Here is a 22,662-nt window from a genome sequence, read left to right on the forward strand (position 1 = left end):
CAGAATGGAATCATGAAACTGGGCATAATTTGTCAAGAAAATGTTGTCGCAAGTGGATTCATAAATGCATGAATAAAATGTTTTTCCTTTGCCTATAAGAAAAAATGTATTAAAAAAGTTTGTTGTTTAATGTAAGATCTGCAATAACCTTTTATTGGAGATCTTACATTAAACAACAAACTTTTTTAATACATTTTTTCTTATAGGCAAAGGAAAAACCGCTTTTAACAGCAAAACAAAAGAAAGCCAGGGTGATATGGGCAAAATCTAAATTGTCCTGGTCAGTAGAAGATTGGTCCCGCTTAATTTTTAGCGATAAATCAAAATTCGACGTATGTGTTGGTGATTACCGAAAACGTGTGATTCGCACAAAAGATGAGGCTTTCCATAAGGACTGTTTAAAACGCACCGTAAAGTTTCCTAAACGAATAATGACTTGGGATTGCATGACAGTTGGAGGATTAGGATGTTTTGAGTTTATAGAGGGCACCGTAAATGCTGCAAAATATCAACAAATTCTACAAAATAGCCTACTTCCAAGTATCGCGAAATTAACGGTTAATGAAAATTACATATTTCAGCAGGATGGGGCAGCATGTCATACGGCCAAAACTACAAAAAAGTGGTTTGGGGACCACCACATAAACTGCATTTCTTGGCCTTCTAACAGCCCAGGCCTTAATGTCATTGAAACAGTATGGCATAAAATGAAACAGACATTAAGGAACAACCCTCAAAGAACATTGCCAGAACTTAAGGCCAACATAGAGCAGATTTGAAATGAATTTACCCCCGAACAGTGTAAGGCCTTAGTCCAATCAATGCCCAAAAGTATTCAAGCAGTTATACAATCTAAGGGCGACGTTACTCCATTTTAAAAATTGAAGTTCGCGTTTGTCCCATTATTTAGTTGCCACCCAATATTAGCATTTTTTAAATAATTTGGTGTGTTAGAATAGATATTTTCTGTTTTTGGGTTCCTAATGAATCGATTTTGTTATTAATTAACTGTTTAAACAATATTACATAAAAAAAAGCAAGTTTAGAAAATAGAAGTACATTAAAAATTAAATTACATGTGTATTTCAGTTTGTCCCAATATATAGTTGTTAGGGCTCGTAGTTACATACTCACATGTTATAAAAATGATATACGGAAAGGAAGTCCGAAACTCCAAAAATTTGTGGCATATTTGCCAATACCATAATTATATGACGAATATTTTGATCTATTTTTAGTATTTTTCTAATAGGGTGTGTTGCTTTCTATTTTTTTAAATTTTCCTCTCTTACATACTGCGTATAACCCTACCTATAACCGTATTTCTATTTAAATGTTTGCTAGTTCAAGCGGCAGGGTCGGTAATAAATGTGAATATGTTTCTTTATTAATATTTTTTTGTGATTTTTTTACACAACTAAAACTGGTTTTGACCCATTTGCACGAGTCTAATAAAACGTATACTCCCAAAGTTACGCCTAAACTAACACCGCAGTATGACGATTCTTGTCCATGACCCAAGCCTAGAAGTTTAACAACGCGAAGCAGAATAAAAAAGCAGACAGGAGCGCAACTAGATCGGGTGCAACCAATGATTGTTTCTCTAGTTAACCAGTCTCGCTCTCTAGTTTACACTTTTGCGTAAATGTGGCAATGGCTTTGGCATCACTCCTTTGTACAAGGGAACTTTGTCAGAGAAAATATATCCAGACTGTAGTCAACCGGTTGCTTTAGTTAATTCATCGATTTTAAGTCGGCTCCGTAGATTGTTACATTTTTAAACTTAACAACACTTTTACAATTAAAAAAAACTACAGGTTTCCTACGATACATATTTTTATTACCCTAAAAAATCAAGTTATAAAGCTATTTTTTAAAATAATTACCCACAGTTGTTGATTAAAAATAAAACACCTCTCGTTACATCCCACCGTATCTACAGTTAAACAACAAACAAGTTAAAGTTAAAAAAAAAAATCCCTTTAGGCATTTCAAAATAAAAGCATAAGTAACTTAATAATCCACCAACTTCCTAGTTGACTCTTTACCAGGTGATCTATTCCTATCTCCGTCATATCTTCTATTAGATCTAGACCTGGATCTCCTGCTTCTATCTTTGGATCTGGACCTACTTCTTCTACGTCTGTTTCTGTCTCTACTGTCACTCCTCCTATGCGTCTCTCGATCTCTCGTTCTTTCTATCCGTTTATCTCTGCTTGGTTCTCTTTCTCTGCTGTTTTTCTTTGGAGAGTCACTTTCGCGATCTTTTCTTTTATTTGAATCAGGACTTGATTCCGAGTCCGAACTAGAACTTCGGTCGTACGCGTGGCGTAGCTCTCTTTGTCTAGAAATGAATAAACATGACAATGAATACCGGATTTGTTGATAACTGTTTTATCATGATGGTATAAATAAGTGACCCCTCTAGGAGTTTGGCCGTAAAAAGCGACAGAGCCTTATTTCTCATACCAGAAAACCTTATACCGACGTAACTTAACCTTACCTTCTACGTAATTTTAAAGCCATCTCCCTTAATTCGTCCTCTCTGAGTTGTTGTGCCTGTTTTTCACGTTCTATTTTTTGAGACTCTGCTATCTTATCTTTTTTAACTGAAAAAATAATTTTGACGATAAGCAAAACAATTAGTGTAAGTTAACAATTTTTTTTTCAATTTTATTAAGTAAGTATTCAATCGAGATTAAATTTGACTCGGTCTCGAACGGGAATTTTTCATTTTGCGAATATGCGATTATACACTAAAAAAATCCTTGCTGTTAACAAAATCCCATTTCTATTATAGGTATTACAACTGCCCATCGAAAATTATCTTAAAATTGAGGTTTTTGTAAATTGAGATACTTAATTACTATTCTAATCTAACTAGTAATTTAAACTTAACTATTCTTAATTACTATTAACCGATTAATATTTATTAATAAAGAAAAATTATTCATTTCTGAGTTATGGTGACGAGTTACCTTAATGAACACCTTGTACATCTATTTTCAAAATTAAAATACATACAGTGAAAGTCGCTAATAACGAAATGTCGCATATAACCACCAAACGACCGTATTCAACCTTGGTTGAATCCGTTATCAACCTTGGTTGGATTTGTATATTTTCAATACTAAAAAAGTCCGGCTATAGCGTCGTCGGTTATAGTGACGAAGTCGCTTTTAACGACTTCATTTCGCTGAATTTGGATTTTTTAGACCGGTTACTGCGACAACCGACGAGCAACGACTCGCCGCGGTGAAATACAGGAGTTGATTTTGGGGAATACCCTATTTCTGAACATCTGCATGATAGACGTAAACGTATTGTGCGTAGTTTATTCCAGTCCAGCGTGGATTAACAGTTCCTACAAAGGGTTGATGTTGCTTTTTATTGTTGTTTTACCTTCGTATGTGCTTTGATTGTGTTTTTGTGATTACAAACATTGTACAATGGCTTCGGTGTCAAAGAGAAGAAAAGTTCTTTCAATTGAAGAAAAAGGTCTTAGTATCGCAAAATTTGAATCTGGTGAAAGTAATGCTACTGTAGCTACTGAATTTGATTTATCTCACTCAAGTGTATCCACAATTTTGAAGAACAAGGATAAAATTAAAGAAGCGTTCAACGAAAATTTATTAGGCAAGAAAAAACTCAAGTTATCTCAACACCCAGATATCGATCAAGCCTTACTCAAGTGGTTTAAAAGTCAGCGAAGTCGTGGAACTCCCATAAGCGGTCCAATATTACAGGCAAAAGTAAATGATTTTGGAAGAATTATGGGTAAAGTGGACTTTAAATGTTCTGAAAGTTGGATTAAGCGTTTTCGTGAAAGACATAAAACAGTGTCTGGAAAAATAAGTGGCGAAGCTGCCAGTGTGCCTCAAGGAGTACGTGAAAACTGATTAACAACTGTCTGGCCTGAAATACGAAAAGGATATAAGGATGACGAAATATATAATACCGACGAGACAGGACTTTTTTTATAAACTGACCCCAGATAAGACATTAAAATTCAAGGGTGAAACTTGTACCGGCGGAAAATTATTAAAGGAACGAATTACAGTCTTACTTGCTACCAATATGACAGGATCGGATAAACCTAAACTTATTGTGATCGGCAAGTCGAGAAATACACGATGTTTCAAACATATCAAGACATTACCTGTCGTGTACAAGTCCAACAAAAAGGCCTGGATGACTTCTGATTTATTTGTCAGTATTCTTCGTGAATGGGATGCAAAGTTGGTGAAGACCAAGAAAAAAATTTTACTTTTAGTAGACAACTGTCCCTGCTCATATGAAAGTTGATAATTTAAAAAACATAAAACTCGAGTTTTTGCCAGCAAACACTACCTCTGTTCTACAGCCAATCGACCAAGGGATTATTTGATCATTAAAAGTGCATTTTAAAAAGTTTCACTTAATGAAAATCATAGAAAATGCTGAACAAGGCAAAGAGTGTTGTATTAACCTTTTAGATGCAGTATCAATGATCGCTAATGCATGGGATAGAGTTTCATCAAAAACAATTGCCAACTGTTTTAGACATGGAGGCTTCGTAGAAAGTGAGGATGTTAGAAATGATAGCTTTGATGAAGAAGATGACATTCCACTGGCTAAATTAATTAATGTTAATTTTGAAGAGGAAGATGAGGTTCCGCTGGCTGTAATAAAAAAGTCTGCTGCATTGTCAGATGATCAATGGACCGAGTTCTTACATGCAGAAAATAGTTTGGAAGTATGCGACAATCGAACAAAGTGAAGAACAAATTGTAGACGACATCTTATCCTTCTCTCAGGACAAAGAGGAAAGCGAAGATGAGGGTTCAGAAGGGGAAGAATTTCAACCTCCATCTGCAGCAGAAGCTCGTCAAGCCACTAATACTATTAAAAAGTTTGTTTTGTATGACTATTCATCGGACATCGAGACCTGAGAGCTGCAGGTCCCAACCATATGTTTTGTGCCTAGACAATTTCTGCACAACTGTTGAGTTTTAGTGAAATTAAATCTATCCTGTGGAGAAATTTGTTTAAATTTATCACAATGATATAACTTGTGATTTGTCGCTGAACAAAACAAGCATTTTAAATATGGGCCAGTCGAGGGGCCAGTTGACCTAAAGTTTTCAGCATTATGTAGGGTAACCCTTGCCTTAGATGGCTTAGATTCTTGTTTAAATTCATTAAAGCTGAGCTTTTCTAATATTTCACATCTTTTTTCCAGAAATTCATGAAACTGAGCAAGAGTGGGAATTGACTTAGGACCTATTTCATATTCGAAGGCTCTATGAGTAGAATGATCAACTTTTTCTAAAAATATTTCAATGAGTATTAAAAGGCTAATAACACGAGACTTATTTTCATACCTATCCTTTAATGTGTCTAATGCTATTTGAAAATTAGTATCAACAACCTCAATGTTTTGAATAAGATTTAACGGTTCACCCTTGAGGTAGGATTTTAAATATATAAATCTCTGTAAATCCGTCAAATCATTATTTTGGATAATGAGCGTAGAAAATAATTGAATAAATGAGTTCCATTCAGAAAAATTCCCAGTAAATGGGTTTATTGATAGTTGAGGTAGTTTGACACTTGATGAGGCTGGTGAATTACCAATTTCAGTGTTTCTACTAGAATTATTCACTATAGTAGTAGAAGAACCAGATCTTGAAGAGGTGTGTGCATAAATTTTATCTTTTATTAAAGTAAGGGTTGTGACATACTTTGCCTCCCACTCGTCTACTTCTGTGGAAATTAAAGTACTGTCAAACTGCTCAAGTTCTTGTTGAATTTGTTCATAATCATTAAAATAAGAGATTAATTGCTCCTTTTTTATTTCAAGAGTACTGATCGAGTCACAGTCTGGGTTTTGCAGCACCCAGTTATAAGTACGAGTGATTCTAGCCTTTAAACTAGCCAGTCTTTTGTTTGCACCCACTGTCAAGTCTGGTGCTTCTGCACTTTCCCTAGGTTCTGTCATTGTGAATTTGATATACTATATTAAATATAGAGAACTGAGATAAGATAAAACGGTAAATAAAACATATAATTAGGTTAAAACCTAGTTAAACTTTACAAATTATGAGAACCGAGTGGTTTTTGTTTACATGAGTAGTTATTGTAAACCAATTTACAGTTTTAGATTGAGTCAGAGCTACTTTAAGCTATACTTAGCTAAGAGATTTATTTAGAGCACCTTATTAAACCGAGATTAAACCTTATTTTTTGCACACGCACAAATTTAACACAATAGTTTATAGCAAAGTTATTATCCTTATGAATCCAAAAGAGTATTTACAAAGAGTTTGGAACGAACTTACCAATAAGTCCTTGAGAACGCGAGCACTAACCGAGCACTACGCATTAACTAGCGATTTGCGATTTTCCATACAATTTTTTGTCCACTTGGAAAACTTAATTTAAATGAGAGAGTACTGTGTACTAGGAGATTTGGTTACCAATCCACTCTAGGAGAGACCCAGAACATTAGGAGGAACCAGGAACTTTAAACAGGAAACAGCAGCGATCTTTACAACATAAACTGAGTGAAGTCGATGAATATATCCGAGCTCGTAGGACCAACAAATGTGGGGAGGTTTTTTACTGCCCCAATCACTTGTAGCGCTCTCCTATGTAAGGAGAGACCTTACTTACAAAATTAAGGATTTAAGAAGAACTGCTTCACCATGGGGGCCGATTACTGCTTCACTCAACCGCCTTCAATTTCTGCAGCGGTTTTTTGTTGTAAAGTTAAATTAGTTCAAGAGAAAACAACAAAGTTCAATTTTGAATTGCTGCGAGCGTGTCTTCCATCTTACAACTGAAACGGAGACGATACCGCGAGACGGTTCAAAGGCGACTCGCTGAGAGGTGACGAGCGACTGCCACAAAGACGCCGCGCTGGTGGCGGTTATTTATAGAACATCAAAAGGCTGGTAGCGGCATGGTAGAAAAGCGACGTTGCCGCGGATTAACTTATTTTAAATTGTGTTCAATTTTAGATTTTACAGTTTTTATCCGTTGTAGAATTACAACACACAGATTATTTCAAGTCTTAAAACTGGAAAAGGTGTAGGTACTACATACATACATATGTATCTGTTAAATGTTGTGAATTTGTAAAATAGTGGTTAATAAATTGTTTTAAACAAATTGGATAGCGAATTTTATTTCTTCTGGCTATCGTAAAGTCTATCTTTTATTAATTTGCTAGAAAAAAAAACAGGTCGTACATAACGAAGGTCGGATATAGCGACGTAATTTTCGTGGTCCCTTCACCGCCGCTATAAGCGACTTTCACTGTAGTTTAAAAGCCAAAAACTTACATTGTCTATTAATGAGCGCCTGTCGTTTGAGCTTGAGTCTTTCAATAACAGATAACGTTGCCGATGGTCTCTAAAAAGGGAAGAAACGTGATTATAAAAATGTTCAACCATTGAAAAAACAATGCTGAAAAATAAAAATGGGAAAAAAATTAATACGAAGTTATTGGTAGGAAATACGCGACGATCGTGTCGGAAGAGCAAAAAGTTATTTGGTACTCTAGTAGTGTTTTTCTTACTGACTTTGGACGCGGAGCCAGAATTATTACCAAAACGGTTTGAGTCGCTGCTGCCCCTGAAACAAAATGAAAAATGACGTTTTCTTTTTGTTTTGAAAATTTTACTAATAAAATTATAAATAACTTCATCAACTTCATAATTCAGAATCTCATTTGAGGATATAAAGGCTATGAATGATCTTTAGAGTAGTATAAATTCTATTTCTGAATCTTTAAATGAAAATATATGAACCTATTAAAAATATTTTATCCGAGTTTTAAGATGGCCTCAAAACAAAGTTTGATCTGCTGCTTATTTAGCTTACACCCTGTGATAAATTTCATCCTAAGTCGTCACTCAAAAACCCATATAACTAAAATATATAACTAAAACTACTGCGATAAAATAGATACATTACTCACTGATTATCTGCCTTGCTGTCTAAATCTATGTCCTCCTCTTCTTCGTCCGCGCTGCTCAATTCCGACGAGCTCACGTCGCTCTTCTTCCTGCCGTAGTATCGGATTATCGGCGGTTTCGGCGCTACCGGACTTCTCGAGGAAGTTTCCATTGGTTCCACGGATTTAGATTTTGACTTGGAGCGACTCTTTGACCGCGACCTGGTCAGTGATCGAGACCTGCTACTGCTGCTGCTGCTGCTACTACTCGAAAGAGGCGATGATGACTGCGATGATGATCTACGATCGCGAGACCTAGAAAAATGGATATTTAAATTCAAATTCAAATTTCAAATTCAAATTTATTAATCATTTTGGTTATATTATAACAATTTTTTTATTTTTTTTTTAACTTAATTATATTCAATAACAATAGTTAACAGTCATTGTTTTTAACATACACCTAGATGTTGTAACATCTGTTTGTGTATGCTGAGAAATCACAAAATTTGAGTAATAATATAAAATATAACTAACCATAATCTACAACTAAACAAAAATTCTCCAATAAAATTTCCCTTCCCAAAACTATTTAAAAAAATTAAATTTATCTATATTTGAATAAATAAATTTTCTACAGACCTTACTAAAGTTTTTAATATTATTTATATTTTTTAAGCTGTTTGGTAAGATGTTATAAAATTTCGGGGACAAGTATCCTAAAAATCGTTGCCCTATAGTTTTTTTTATGTTTGGTATTTTTAGGTGTCTGTTTATATTATTTCGGGTTGTGTAGGAATGACTAACATAATTCTTGATTTTTTCTGATTTATGTGTATAAATGCATGTTGACAATATGTAAATTGAGCGTATATTAAAAATTTCTTCAGAATATAATTGTTGTGTAGGAAATCTTTTTTGTTTTTTGTATATAACTTTTAAAATAAAGTTTTGTACTACATTAAGTTGTTTTAAACAATTCTTGTATAGACCTCCCCAGACAATCACCCAATACCTTAACAAGGACTCAACCAAGGATTTATAAATTAAAATTAGTAGTTTTTCATTTAAGATATTTCTCAAAATATGAAATCGATAAATAAGTTTACGGATGTTTTGTGTTAATTTTAGAATGTGTTGGTCCCATTTTAAATGTTTATCCACAATGATACCCAGATATTTAGTAAATGAAACTTCCTTGATATCAATTAATTCAAGTTTAATTTGTTGAAAGCTGGGGCGATTAGCAGCTGTTATAGAAAATGCAATATAGTTTGTTTTTTGACTATTGAGACTTAATTTAAAAGAATCCAGCCAGTTCTTGACTGTTGCTAGACCAAGTTCTGCAGTTTTTTTTGTGTCTCCCCAAGAAATTCCGTGAAACACCGCAACCGTGTCATCGGCTTATGATATCAGTGACCCGTCATGTATTTTAAGATTGGTAAGAGCGTTAATATAAGTTATAAAGACTATAGGTCCAATAACTGTTCCTTGTGGAATTCCAATTTTTATATAAGATGGTTCACTAATCTCATTATTTATTTTTAAAGACTGTTTTCTGTCCCCCAAGTAACTTCTAATTAGTAATAAATAGAATCTAAATTTATTATAGAGGGCACAGAATTTCGGCAGATCTGAATTTTTGGGAATAATAATCGCCATTGATATTAAATTTGTCGAACAAGTCTATCATACCATCATAAAAGCTTTCCATTATTTAAATTTCTTGATAGCAACAAGGATATTCTTTCCTAAAAAGTTAAACCTGTTGTGTGAATCATTTGATCCAGGTTAAAATAAGAAATAAAAACCCTAAGTCTACTGTATCAGTTAATGTCTTCAATGGGGTAGTTATGGTGACATGTTTCGCCTTAAGCGCATCATCAGGCCTATAAACTAATGAAGTAACTCTTGTAACGCCACCGCGTGGCCGAGCATGACAGCAACGTAGTGCGCTTATTGTAGCGTATTATGTAGTGTCATTGTTTACAAATAACATTCGGCTAAATAAGCTCTGAAAAGTGCAAAAAAAAATTAGAGCGGGTCGTCGGACAAAATAGAGGAGTGAGTTTTTATCGATTTTCTTACAAATGATATGAAATTGAGCGTTGTGAAAAGTAGATTGCAGCAGTGCGTCGAGAAGATTATAAATTTAATAAATAAATGAACATGGATATGTTCAGCTTGTTCTTGAGGCTAGAAATGTAGATATTTAACAAACTGCCCATTTAAACCGATGTATTTCGGTTAAACCTAATTGACTTTAACTCTGAATAACTTTTTTCCTATCTGAATAAAATATAAAAAAAATATAATAGACTCGTAAAGAGTTTCTTAAAACTTCCTCATAATTTAATGCAATTCTGCAGAAATTTATTTTCTTCATAATAACACCTAAACAAAGTTATGAATTAAGTAATATATATATTTTTACACTTACGCGCTACTTGTCAAATAGTTAAAAATTTGCTTTCAAAATGTTGTTTTTGGTACATAAAATCAATATTTTATTACAAAATAAGACAGCTGTGAAAAAATTCCTACATCAAAACAAGTTAATATCAGCTAAAGTTATGTAAGGGCTAATGCTATGTTTTTTTAAACTTTGTAATTAAAAAAAAATCGTTTACAGGTTTTCACACTGTATTATCTTGGTGCTGTTTGTACCTGGTGTTTCTCTCGAATCACGTCTCAGCTCCTCAAATACATCCCTGACATGAAAACTCATCATCAGTTTTCAATCTTTTCTTAACGATTTTCGGGGAAAGCAAGTAAACTTAATAGCTTCAAAATGATCAAACAAAAAGGATTCAAAATTATCGGTGTTCAAAAAATCTAATACTTTCCTTACGTAATAGCTCTATTCATCACGACTAAACAAGAACCCTTGTTGAACAAAAACAATATTGAATATAATGTCGTTTTATAATTTGTATATAAATATACAGGGTGATTCAAAAGTAAGCGGCATCCTTTCAGGGGCGTAATCCTTGTATGAAAATAAGGCAAAAAGTTCATATTAATATGGGTTCGAAATTGCTTCCTAAGGGAGCTACGCCCCTTTGAATAGGACCCCTTGAAGACAATTTTTTCTCTATAACTTTAAAACCCTTTAGAATTAAATTTTGAAAATTGATTTACTGCATAAACATTTCGTTGTGAATAAGATTCTAAATTCAAATTTTTTAAATTATATTCAGGTGCATCACATGCGGGGGTTGGTAAGGGTAAAACATCCCTTTTTCTTTTACTCTTTAGGTTATTGTGATTTTGTTTGAAAATTATAAAATTTTAGAGTCTTATACGTAAAAAAGGTACTTTTAGTTCAATTCGATCAAGCGTACCATTTACGAGAAAATCGACTTTGAAAATTTTCTGATTGCGTATGTTTAATACATAATAAAATTACTGGATACGCATTTAAAACGAAGTTGGCGGTTGTTTTTTGGTTTTTGGCATTTAAATGACTGATAAATGTCATTGTAAAATACAATTTACTTTGTCAAAGTAAAATTAGTTTCATAGAGTGTTTCACAAATTACTATTTATTATTAATAAGAAGGGCATTGCCTTTGTTGAGTTTGGTACTTTGTGTTTCTAAGTTTAAAAAGCAAACATGGATTTTACGTATCAAGAACAAGCTGATATTCACATTATGTTTGGAAGAGCATTTGGTAATTGTGTTGAAGCAAGACGATTGTATCATGAGGCATTTCCTAATCGACGAGTGCCACACCGTACGGTTTTCGCAAGAGTGATCGTAATTTAAGGGAAACAGGTAAATTCAAAAATGTGAGTAATATCGCATAATATCTACTTAAATTTTGCTTAAGAAACATTTCAAAGACAGGAAGTTGTTGGGCGATCAAGAAATGCCAGAACCCTAGCATTAGAAGAACGCGTGCTAGATCGTATTGAAGAAGATCCATCTTTGAGCACTCGCATCATCGCAAATCAAGAAGGGTCCTCTCAGTCAACCGTATGGAGAATTTTGCACGATATGTTACTCTATCCTTATCATATTCAACGGGTTCAGGCTTTGGAAGAGCGAGATTTCCTTCCTCGTATAAACTTCTGTAATTGGCTAGAAGAAAACCGCGTTGCTTTTGAAAATTTTGAGAAGAAAATTTTATTTACTAACGAGGCCGGCTTCACAAGAAACGGAATTTTCAATTTCCACAACAACCACCTATGGACGGATGAGAATCCTCATGCTACGGTACAGAAGGCACATCAGCAGCAGTTTAGTTTAAATGTGTGGGCGGGAATAATCGATGGGCATTTAAAAGGACCTGTATTTATGCCGCAACGACTTAATGGACAAATTTACACAATTTTTTTACAGAATGAATTACCACAAATATTAGAAAATCTACCACTTCAATTACGAGCACAAATGTGGTTTATGTACGATGGTGCTCCCCCACATTTTAGCATTCTCGCTAGAGAACATTTAAACAATGCCTATCAAAACCGCTGGATAGGTCGTGGGGGTCCAGTGCCATGGCCACCACGGTCTCCTGACCTAAACCCCCTTGGTTTTTATTTATGGGGATACCTAAAACAACTAGTTTATTCCCGCCCTTTACCCAATATTGATGTTCTCAGGCAAAGAATAGAGGAAGGATTTCAGACAATTAAAAACAATCCAAGAATTCTACCACGTGTGCACCATAATCTAATAAAAAGATTAAGAGCTTGCCGTGACGCGAATGATAATAATTTTGAACACCTTCTATAAATTGTTAAATAAAATGTGAGTAAAAAGTGTCTTTTTTGTCGATCGTAATGCGAATTAATTTTCATCAATAAACATACGCAATCAGAACATTTTCAAAGTCGCTTTTCTCGTAAATGGTACGCTCTATCGAATTGAACTAAGAGTACCTTTTTTACGTATAAGACTCTAAAATTTTATAATTTTCAAACAAAATCACAATAACCTAAAGAGTAAAAGAAAAAGGGATGTTTTTAGCCTTACCAACCCCCGCATGTGACGCACCTGAATAAAATTTAAAAAATTTAAATTTAGAATCTTATTCACAACGAAATGTTTATGCAGTACACCAATTTTCAAAATTTAATTCTAAAGGGTTTTAAAGTTATAGAGAAAAAATTGTCTTCAAGGGGTCCTATTTAAAGGGGCGTAGCTCCCTTAGGAAGCAATTTCGGACTCATATTAATATGAACTTTTTGCCTTATTTTCATACAAGGATTACGCCCCTGAAAGGATGCCGCTTACTTTTGAATCACCCTGTATAGGTCTGATGTTGCGCTTAAGGCGAAACATATCCCCATAAGTACTGCATTGAAGATATTAAATGATACTGTAGATTTAAAGTTTTTATTGATTGTTTTAACCTGGATTAAAAAATAGTATCTTAAAGAGTCATGGATGACTTTTTTCTTAAATTAATTGTTGATTTACCCTTGGTTCATTTTTAAACATGAAGGAAAGACGTAACCTTAAGTTGGAAGTAATTTGGGAGGACTCGCAATAAGATACAGATTAGTGATTATCATAGCCGGTAATCTATTATTTTTACCAAAAATTTAGAAACCTTAAGGATTAAGAATTACAAAAAAAAACACAGGATTCTATAAAAAATTATTAAGTTTTATGGCTCCATCTATGTACAATAAGACAAAATCGTACCAAATTGTTAACTTCATATATTTTATTCTTGATCAATGTATTTTAAAATAAATTATGATAATTAGAAATTATTCTTATTTATGTTTTTTTAAGAGTTATCAGAAATATCTTCTAAAAATTGCAATTTTCTTGTCTCCATTTAATAACTGATTTAGCTAATTTTCTTGTTATCTCCCATAGGAATAATAATACTAATAATTATAATAAAATCATTCAACATTTAAATTATTCGAGAGATTAAATTGTTGAATTTTTGCAAATATCTAGAAAATGGGTAACAGACGGTAAATTAAACTTACGCCTGCCTTGACCTGCTCCTAACCCTCCTAGACCTTGATTTACTACTTCCAGAGCAACTCCTAATCCTAGGTCTCTTGGTCCTCGACCTACTCCTAGAACGACTCTTCCTGCTGGTTTTTAAAGATACAGATCCGCTTCTGCTTCGCTTTGATATCGATCTACAACGAGAATTAGATCGACGAGATCTACCCCTTCCAGATCCACTTCTCGATCGTTTTCTTCTGCTCCACGACCTGCTTCTCGACCGTTTTGGGCTCCTCGAATATTTCCTTCTGTCGTAAACGACTTCCTTGGTAGTCGAACTACGTTTTTTATCGAAAAAAACCCCACGGTCAAAGCTACCACTACGTCCTTTAAATTTTCCACATTTCACTTTGTCCGCGTACGTTGGTTTATTATTTACCTCTTCATCATCTGTAAAGATTTCTCAAGTCAATTATGTCCAAAAATTTGTTAATAAAATATTTCATTCAAGTTGGGCTTATCCTAAAAAATTATACCCAATATATGTTGTGTAAATTGCTGAAATAAGTATTTATTACTATTTTTTTTTTGGTAAACCTACATCTTAGAATCAATGCAAGCCACAGGTGTTAGCTTTATAGGATTTAATTTAAAAAAATATATTAACCCAAGTAAAATCTTCTTAAGAACAAAGTAAATAAATAGTGTACCGTGGGTTGGTCCTGCTCAAAATTATTAATGTCTATAATAAATTACCTCCAAATGAAGTAATATAAGTGATTTTTTCCCCATCGTCGGGTGACGGTGACCTGGAAGGCGATTTACTTTCATCCCTCAAGGCGTTAGTAGGAGATTCCTTTGCCGCGTAACTTGGTGGGCTAATTTTCCTATTGGCCAAACGTTTCTCTCTATGGGCCCTAAAACACCATATTAAAAAGAAACAACAATAAAACACATCACCACTCATGTTACCTTCTCTCTCTTCTTGATTTACGTCCAGAATATAAAGCTTTTTCATGCTCTTCCTCCTTTGCCAATTTATAAGTTTCGGCCTCCTCCATGTCGTTGGTTAGAAAAGAATAGAAATCGTTGCCGGCCATACCAAATTGTTGTCCTGCTTTGTTCATTTCATGGGCCTGAGTGGGATCGATTTTCGATATGTTTATCGACAGATCAACGTCCAAGTCGCTGTCGGAATTTTCATCATCGGAATTGTCTTCGTCTTGAGTGTCATGTGGTTGGGGGCCAGCAATTGCTGTATAGTGTTAAAAGTATTATTTATAAAAGGCAAAAACTATATAAGTTATGAAGAAATCTTTTAGCTTCAATGAATTTTTTGTAACAGTTAAATAAATTTTAATAATTTACTGGAAGATAAGATATTTCAATGTTCAGTTTGTTTTTGCAAGCAATTAAATTTATGTCATTTATCTCTATCATTCCCCCTCATGACCAATAAAAGATTTTTTCGAGCACCCTGTTTTACTTTTGAATCATGTCTTATCTTTATTAAACTATTAATTTAAAAAAAGGCTAAAACACCTAAACTCTGGCTCAGTAATGGCCTTAAAGTGGCAGGGAAATTTCTGCAGTTTGAATTATTTAAAGAAATTTATTGATGATCAGGGATTTATCATTTAAGCTAATAAATAAATATATTATTAGTCACTGTACTGATAAGTCTTTCCAATCCTTTAAAAACAACCTAAAAAAGATATTGATTGAAAGCCAACAATAAATATCGAGAAAAATAGCAATAATATAAAGTAATAACTTAGAATTAAACAGTCAACTGGTTCAACTGGATTTTATTTCAACTTTTTTTGGGATTGTTTTTTTTTTTTTTTAATTTTATTTCTATTGTTCTATTTAATTTTTTTAATAAGTATTTGTATTGTTAAATCGGTCATGCATATATATAGTATTATGATGTCAAGTAGTCGTTAAGCTGTAAAATTTGTATTTTTCTTTGTAAGTTATAGTTAATTTTTTTTTTTGTCTTCTGTATATTTTAACATTTTCTATTAGTAACTACTTAATAATTATGTGTTTTTGTAATAGTAATAATATTATTGTAATATTTATGTGCACTCGGTTAAGTTAACAGCATGCTGCCCTTCGCCGAGTATAAAATAAAGGCCTTTTTATTTATTTATTTATTTATTTATGCATAACGCGACCAAGCGCCAAATTTGAATTTTGGGTATTATTGCGCCATCTAACGGCCAAAGACTATATTTATCTACAAAAAAATTCTTGAACAGTACAAATTTATAGTAAGGACATAATTTTAAGTTAAACTAAGCGCCAAACGGTTTATAACACTAGATGCATTTTGCATAAAGCGACTAAATGTCACGAAATTTCGCTTTACCGAACCAAACGCCAAGATACTTGGTGCTTGGTTTAGTATTGCAAATAGAAAAATATAAAAAATAGATCCCTAATATCATTGGCCTCTTGTTTGTATTCTTATTTTTGTATTATTTTGGATGTGTCATTTAATGCACTAACGTCTGTTATTGCACATGCAATTTTAAATTAGACTAGAGAACGTAGAGAATTTCTAGTGCTAAGGTTAATACTTGTTTAAAATTAAAAAACAGAGTTGAAGAAGTAAAAGATATGAGAGGAGTTGTTAGCGGCGGGAAAAACAAAGTATCAGAAGATAGAGTCCAAGAAGTAATCCGACACATTGATCAATTTCCAAAGTACAAGTCACATTATTCTAGGGAACAAACAAGCTGCATGTATCTACGATCGGATACTACATTAAACGTTATGTACAACCTGTACAAGGAAAAATCAGAATTGAGAGCCCAATCTCATTTTCAAAATATAAAGAGATTTTTTTGAGTAATTTTAATCTTAAGAGAAAGCCACTAAAAAAAGACACTTGCAATTCTTGCGACAAACTGGAAGTTTTGAAAAATACGACAAATCTTGAAGAGCAAAATAGGTATAAAATGGAAAAACAAAATCATTTAACTTTAGCTAGTGAGACGAGAAATGCAAACGCAGACAGAAAAAGGGCCGAGGAAGCCGAACACCTTGAAGTACTCACCTTTTATATAGAAAAAAATATTGCCTCTTCCTCGTATACCGACAAGTGTTGTCTTTTATAAAAGAAAGCTCTGGTTATATAATTTGGGTATCCACGCAGGAAAAAATAATAAAGGGTATTGTTATTTATGATTGGAAGGTATGGCAGGTAGAGGGGCTCAAGAAGTGGGTTCCAGTTTACTTCGGCATGTAAGAGAAAATGCTGATATGGTTGCTTGTAAACATCTGATTTTATGGTCAGACAGCTGCGGTGGCCAAAATCGCAACATCAAAATGGTTTTATTCCTTATGACAATGTTTAAAGTTAATCTTTCGAGACGGGTGCATTCGACACAATCGTCATTCGACATAATGGACATTCGACACAATACCCGCGAAATATTTTAAACGTTCGAGTATGATCGGTTGGGTCTTTTACACGTCAGCCAATTTTTATTCGAAATAGCTGTAGTGTTGTCATCTAACACAAAATAGGGTTAGGTATAGGTATATTGTTTTGTTTACATTCGAGTCGTGCTTACAATAATTAGTTTATATTTATCGATAGTTTGCCAAAAGTTATTAATTTGTGAGTTGTGAGTTCTTCAGTATATTTGAAGCTTTAAGATATAACTACAAAGGACCTGGGATGATACTTCCTGATCTGATTAAGAAACACTATAACTAACTTTGTGTAATTTACTACTTGGCCTCTTATCCTGTGATTCTTCTTAGAACATAAAATACCTGCATTATACTTATCGCGAAGTGAAGAGGAATTTGACGCCAAAAAAACGTACCATCACTTGGGAAAGTGCAAGTTTTTTTGTGTAAAATTATGGCAAACAAAGTTCCATTTGACTTGCATAGGTGTGGTGATAGTGTTTATATTTACTACTTTTGACTAATAAATTTGAAAAAGTGCAATTTAGGATAATATACTGGATAAACTGGATGATTTTGATGAAGTCATATGCCTCCGAGGATATTTGGATTATAAACTATAGTGTGTCAGCTTAAATATAACATACTGAATAACCAAAAGGACTGTAATAGACTATCCAGTTTTTAATTTACTTATACACACACTTATTGCTATCAAGTAATTTGTGACTAACATTATTTCTGAATGAATGAATTATGAATTCAGAAATCAATGAAGAAATATGAATTGGTGTCATAAAAAAGTGCAATGAGTTATAAGTTAATAATATTTATAAGTAGGAAAAGAAACAGGTTCTTAGAGAATATCATATATTACAGCCTTATTTAGATTGAGCCAAGTTTTCATTCATATTGTTGAGTTTTATCAGGGCTGGAATGTATACAAATTACGGTAACAGTTTACTATCCTATCGAACGCCGTTTTTTTGTACGAATTTAAAGAATTAAACAGTTACAAAAGTTAATGTATGTCGTATTTATTATAAATTCGTTGTCGGAGACTCAATCATTTTTCAATCATTTGAAAAAAGAAAATAAAAAATATTAAAATTTTACCCCTGTTCGTTTTTTTTTGCGCAATCAGTTTTTCTTATGAAAAATGATTATTCACCCAACAGGTCCTTTTTGCACCCAGTGCCTTTTTATATAAAAAAAAATCACTACCAACCCAGCTCAGCCCCAACAAACCCAACCCAGCCCAATAAAACTCAACCTAACCATTAAATAGGAAACATATACTAAAAAGAATAATAAGACAGCTATTGAAATTAGTTTTGTTTTTTAATTATTTTTTTTTACGATTTATCGGATGGTATCATTCGATCACCTAAAAAAATAGTATATTACCTGTAAAATAATAGCGCTGGCAACCCCGATAATTCAGTGTCTCGAAAGGTTTTTTCGGTACGTATTCTGGTAAGTGATTTCCGATTTGTTGTCTCTCTCGTCTCAACAAAATCGAGTATTTCCGAGCGGTGTGTTATGTGTCGAGGTCACCCTGTTCGGGCGCTCGCGGAGTCGCTTCGGGGGAAGCTTCGGGAGTGTGTCGAATGTCCATTGTGTTATTTGCCTGTTTTCCAATCTTTCAATAGAAAAGATAACGTTGCGTTTTTTAACATCTGGTCATAGTTATCTACCTAACAGATTTAACAGAGACACAGATTTTGGAGATATCGAATGCGCATTAAAACTACAACAAATATTGTATACAGCTGATGACTATATAAATATCATGAAATCATGGCGCAAGAAAAATCCACTTGTCCATAAAATGGAAAAAGAACATTTTTTTCTACTACTAAAATCGAAAAAAATATTGTTAATCGAAAAGTAGATGTGACAAACAATAAAATAAATTGGCTTCAATTTAAAGAAATCGAAATTCGAAAAGACAGTCCCTTCAGAATATTTGTTAAAACTTCTCTTAAGGATGAAACTCACCAGGAAATTAATATAGAAAAAAAGCGTGGAAGACCACAAAATAAGAAAACTTCAAAAACCAACTTTAAAAATCTACTTGAAAATTTATGGCCAGATGGAAAGCCTATTCCAGAGAAAAAACTGGAAGTCATAAAGTTTTTGCTTCCTCTGATACCAAAAGATGCAAAAATATTTTATAAAAACCTCGTAGGTGATCCAACTATTGAGGAAGACTTGGAAGGGTATGATGGGCAGCCGGATTTTGACATTGAGGATGAAGCTGAATAGAATTCTTGGGTAGTTAGTAATGTTCCGAAGAAATATGCAGTTTTTTTTTGACGTTTTAATTTGCTTATAGCATATATTATTAGTAAATAAAGTTTTTAAAAGGTGATTTAATTTTACTCTAATTTTATTGATCCTTTTATTTTATTTTTAAACTATATGTTTCAACTAACAGCTCTACTGCTGATTAGGTTTTCGATCAACCAAAAGTATTCTAAGGAAGGCTGACTCAAAATAAAAAGTTTTTTTAGAACTGTAACATTTTAAATAGTAACTTTTTATTTTAAATAAAAAGTAGGGCTCTTAGTCAAAATATACAGTTTTAGAATAAACTAGCTTTGCATAAAAGAGCTATGCGACAAATTTGGCGTGCGGTTCAGTTTTGTAAAATACAAATACCCAATAATATGTAAAAAGCATTACAAGACTAAGAGACAATTTTTATCATAACTTCTAAAATGTTCAATTTTTTGCTAAAAGCTTTTGTAAAATGATTTGAAATAGTGCCTTGTATATATCTTGCAAAAACTAGATCTTCATTCTAATTTATCTACTTTTAAGGCCACTTGAAACTTATTTGTGTTTTCCCAAAATTGTGATTTTGGCGCTTGGTCGTGTTATGAACTGCATCCAATTATTGCAAGTTACTATAGAATTTATAGATAATTTTTAAAATCAACTAAATCTGGTTATTACAGTGGTCAAATTTCTAAGATGAAAAATAAACAAAAAGAAATCTGGACCATAAATAATGATTTTCACAATATCTCAGTTAAACACAACCCAAATGGTGATCCTAAGTGCAGCAAGTGGTCTAAGAGCAGGGCTTGAATATTTAACAATAATAGAGTTAGTTGATTTTGTGAAACATCAATTTGTATGAGTTTTATTAGCTTAACATTAGCCACAGTGACTTATTGTCTACTCTAAAAAAGCAGTGTTTGGTCAAATATTTAATATTAAAACCCCCTGGCTAACCAATTCACTTTGAAGAAATACTATTTGGAGTTGACTGAAAAAATAGAAGATGTTTAGCAATAAATTTACTATTAATATTGTTGCACTAAATGATGCTAGTCCATGGTAACTTCTTTCTTCAAAGTGTATAAAACTATCAAAGATCCCGACCTGAAATTAAAATTTTTTGATTCTTGCATACAATTTTTATACACTCATTATTTTCCAATATAAATTTATTGAGTATTACTCTATTTATTAAATGGTAACCAACTATTATTAACTTAAATATTGTTTTCTATTACAAATAGAAAGCAATATTTTTATGTTGTCAGTTGTGATTTAGAAATTATTAAAGTAATGATTATAGCAGGGAATCATTTTAAAGGCAGCTACCAATAAACCTATACATGAAGGTGAGTGAAAATACTATAGAAAAAGCATCCAAATTCAATATTTGGACATTTGAATAGATCAGAATTTGAACTTTAAAGCTCATGCACTAGAAGTAATTAAAAAAATTACCTGTATTAGTTTTTGGACTAAATAAATAACAGATGGCTTATCATTTAAAAGATCAGATAAAGAGATACTCACCTGTACCTTCTTCATAGTTAAAGCCTATTGCAACACCCGTTCCCTTGGAGTCTTTTTTACTTTTGTTCTCCGTATACCCAAACTGTTCTTCCAAATGTAACTGCTTAAGAAACTTCTCCTCAGAGATACCTAGATAGTTATTCTGAGCCACAATTCTATATCTTTCATAGTTCACTTGGCGATCCTCTGAGGTTAATTCAGACTCCTCCTCCTTTTTAACAGCTGGAATGTAATCGAGGTGAGCACGCACATCAAATCTATCTATGAGGTTATTTTCATTCCCTTGCCATGGCATCCTAAATATAATGAATATATTCATTTTAACAATTTAAGATTATTGCTTAATAAAATAAAACTTACATTACAGCACTGTCCGCAGCAGCTGCCACTGCAGGATCCAAATGGATTCTGCATTGCCGGCCATGGATTTGTAAGAACTGAGTGGGATCAGCTTTCTGGATTAAAACACGACTAAATAAATAGTTTTCAAATAATAGAAGAAATACTTACAATTCTTTCATAAAAATCTCGCCGTCTTTCCGCCCGCTTCCTATAGTCAACCAACATCCCTCGGATCTTTCTCTCTTGACGCCTAGCTTCGTGCCACATTTTGGTCTTAATTTTGCAGACTTTAAAAACATTCGCGAATTCGTAGACCTTTTGGAAATTGTTCTTCAGGAAAAATTGAAAAAAGCCTGAAGCACTCTACATTCCAAGGAAGGAAACGTATAAAAAAAATGTTTTGACACCTTTGACACCTAACAAATGCAACAACACTAGAAATATGGGGAAATGGTGGTTGGATACAAACTGACAGAATTTCTTATGACAGATCTGATCAGTGTTGCCAGGTATTACTAACTGTCACGCGCCAGTTTTGACACTAAAATGCGCCACCAAAGCGCCACCTTTTGACAGGACGCAAAAACTATTACAAAATTAGCGGGAGTTTCAAATATTGGACAAATGTGGATTTCCTTTTATTCACAGTTTCCTATACCGGGTGCTGCATCTCATTACGCACCATAGGAATTACAATGCAAAAATAAAGAAATAGAAATTCCTGCTTCCCTAATTGTTTTAGCTAAAAAGTCTATAGGACCTTTTTTGTAGCAAATTAATTTTGCTATAAGAAGGAATTTTTATAAAACGAGATATTTGAATCGTGGAGGCAAAATCGTCGAAAATATTCTTTCCCTTTTCCCTTCCCATCCCCTGTTTGCTAATTAAGAAACAAACATTACCTTTTCAAACTTCAAAAATCTATATATCAATCAATATAACAATATTTATTTGCAATAAACTACTGTACCAAGTTTAAACTAATAATTACACTATTTCATAACTATTTTATAAATAAAGCACTTATTTCCCGTGTACTAGTTCCAGAATAATAAAGTTTTATCATCTCTACTTTTTCCTGTATAGAATAAATCATTTTAGAAATTTGATACTGTAGTAAGTTTCAACAAAGGTAATGTTTGTTTCCTAATTACTAAACAGGTGATGGAAAGAGAAAATGGGAAGAAAATTTTCGACAATTTTGCCTCCACGATTC

The 22,662-nt window shown here is 33.1% G+C and overlaps 1 protein-coding gene across 3 annotated transcripts; it reads right to left on the reverse strand.

Moving 5' to 3' along the window:
* Positions 1-1,818: 1,818 nt before the first annotated feature.
* Positions 1,819-21,906, reverse strand: LOC126739383 (CLK4-associating serine/arginine rich protein). Of its 3 annotated transcripts, XM_050445039.1 has the most exons (11): positions 21,615-21,903; positions 21,465-21,559; positions 21,105-21,400; positions 14,832-15,114; positions 14,616-14,776; positions 13,895-14,309; positions 7,964-8,254; positions 7,566-7,617; positions 7,326-7,395; positions 2,504-2,609; positions 1,819-2,344 (listed from the first exon to the last, which is right to left on the reverse strand). In XM_050445039.1, the coding sequence occupies exons 1-11, from the start codon at positions 21,711-21,713 to the stop codon at positions 2,014-2,016; spliced, it is 2,199 nt and encodes a 732-aa protein (XP_050300996.1). In that variant the 5' UTR covers positions 21,714-21,903; the 3' UTR covers positions 1,819-2,013. The 3 variants fall into 3 exon arrangements, with proteins under 3 accessions (XP_050300996.1, XP_050300997.1, XP_050300998.1); XM_050445041.1 differs by lacking the exons at positions 1,819-2,344; positions 2,504-2,609 and adding an exon at positions 3,330-3,364 and having other exon boundaries at positions 21,615-21,905; XM_050445040.1 differs by lacking the exons at positions 1,819-2,344; positions 2,504-2,609 and adding an exon at positions 3,097-3,364 and having other exon boundaries at positions 7,326-7,617; positions 21,615-21,906.
* Between the last annotated feature and the right edge of the window lie 756 nt (positions 21,907-22,662).

This window comes from Anthonomus grandis, chromosome 8, assembly GCF_022605725.1.
Source record: "Anthonomus grandis grandis chromosome 8, icAntGran1.3, whole genome shotgun sequence".
Taxonomy (NCBI): Eukaryota; Metazoa; Arthropoda; class Insecta; order Coleoptera; family Curculionidae; genus Anthonomus; species Anthonomus grandis.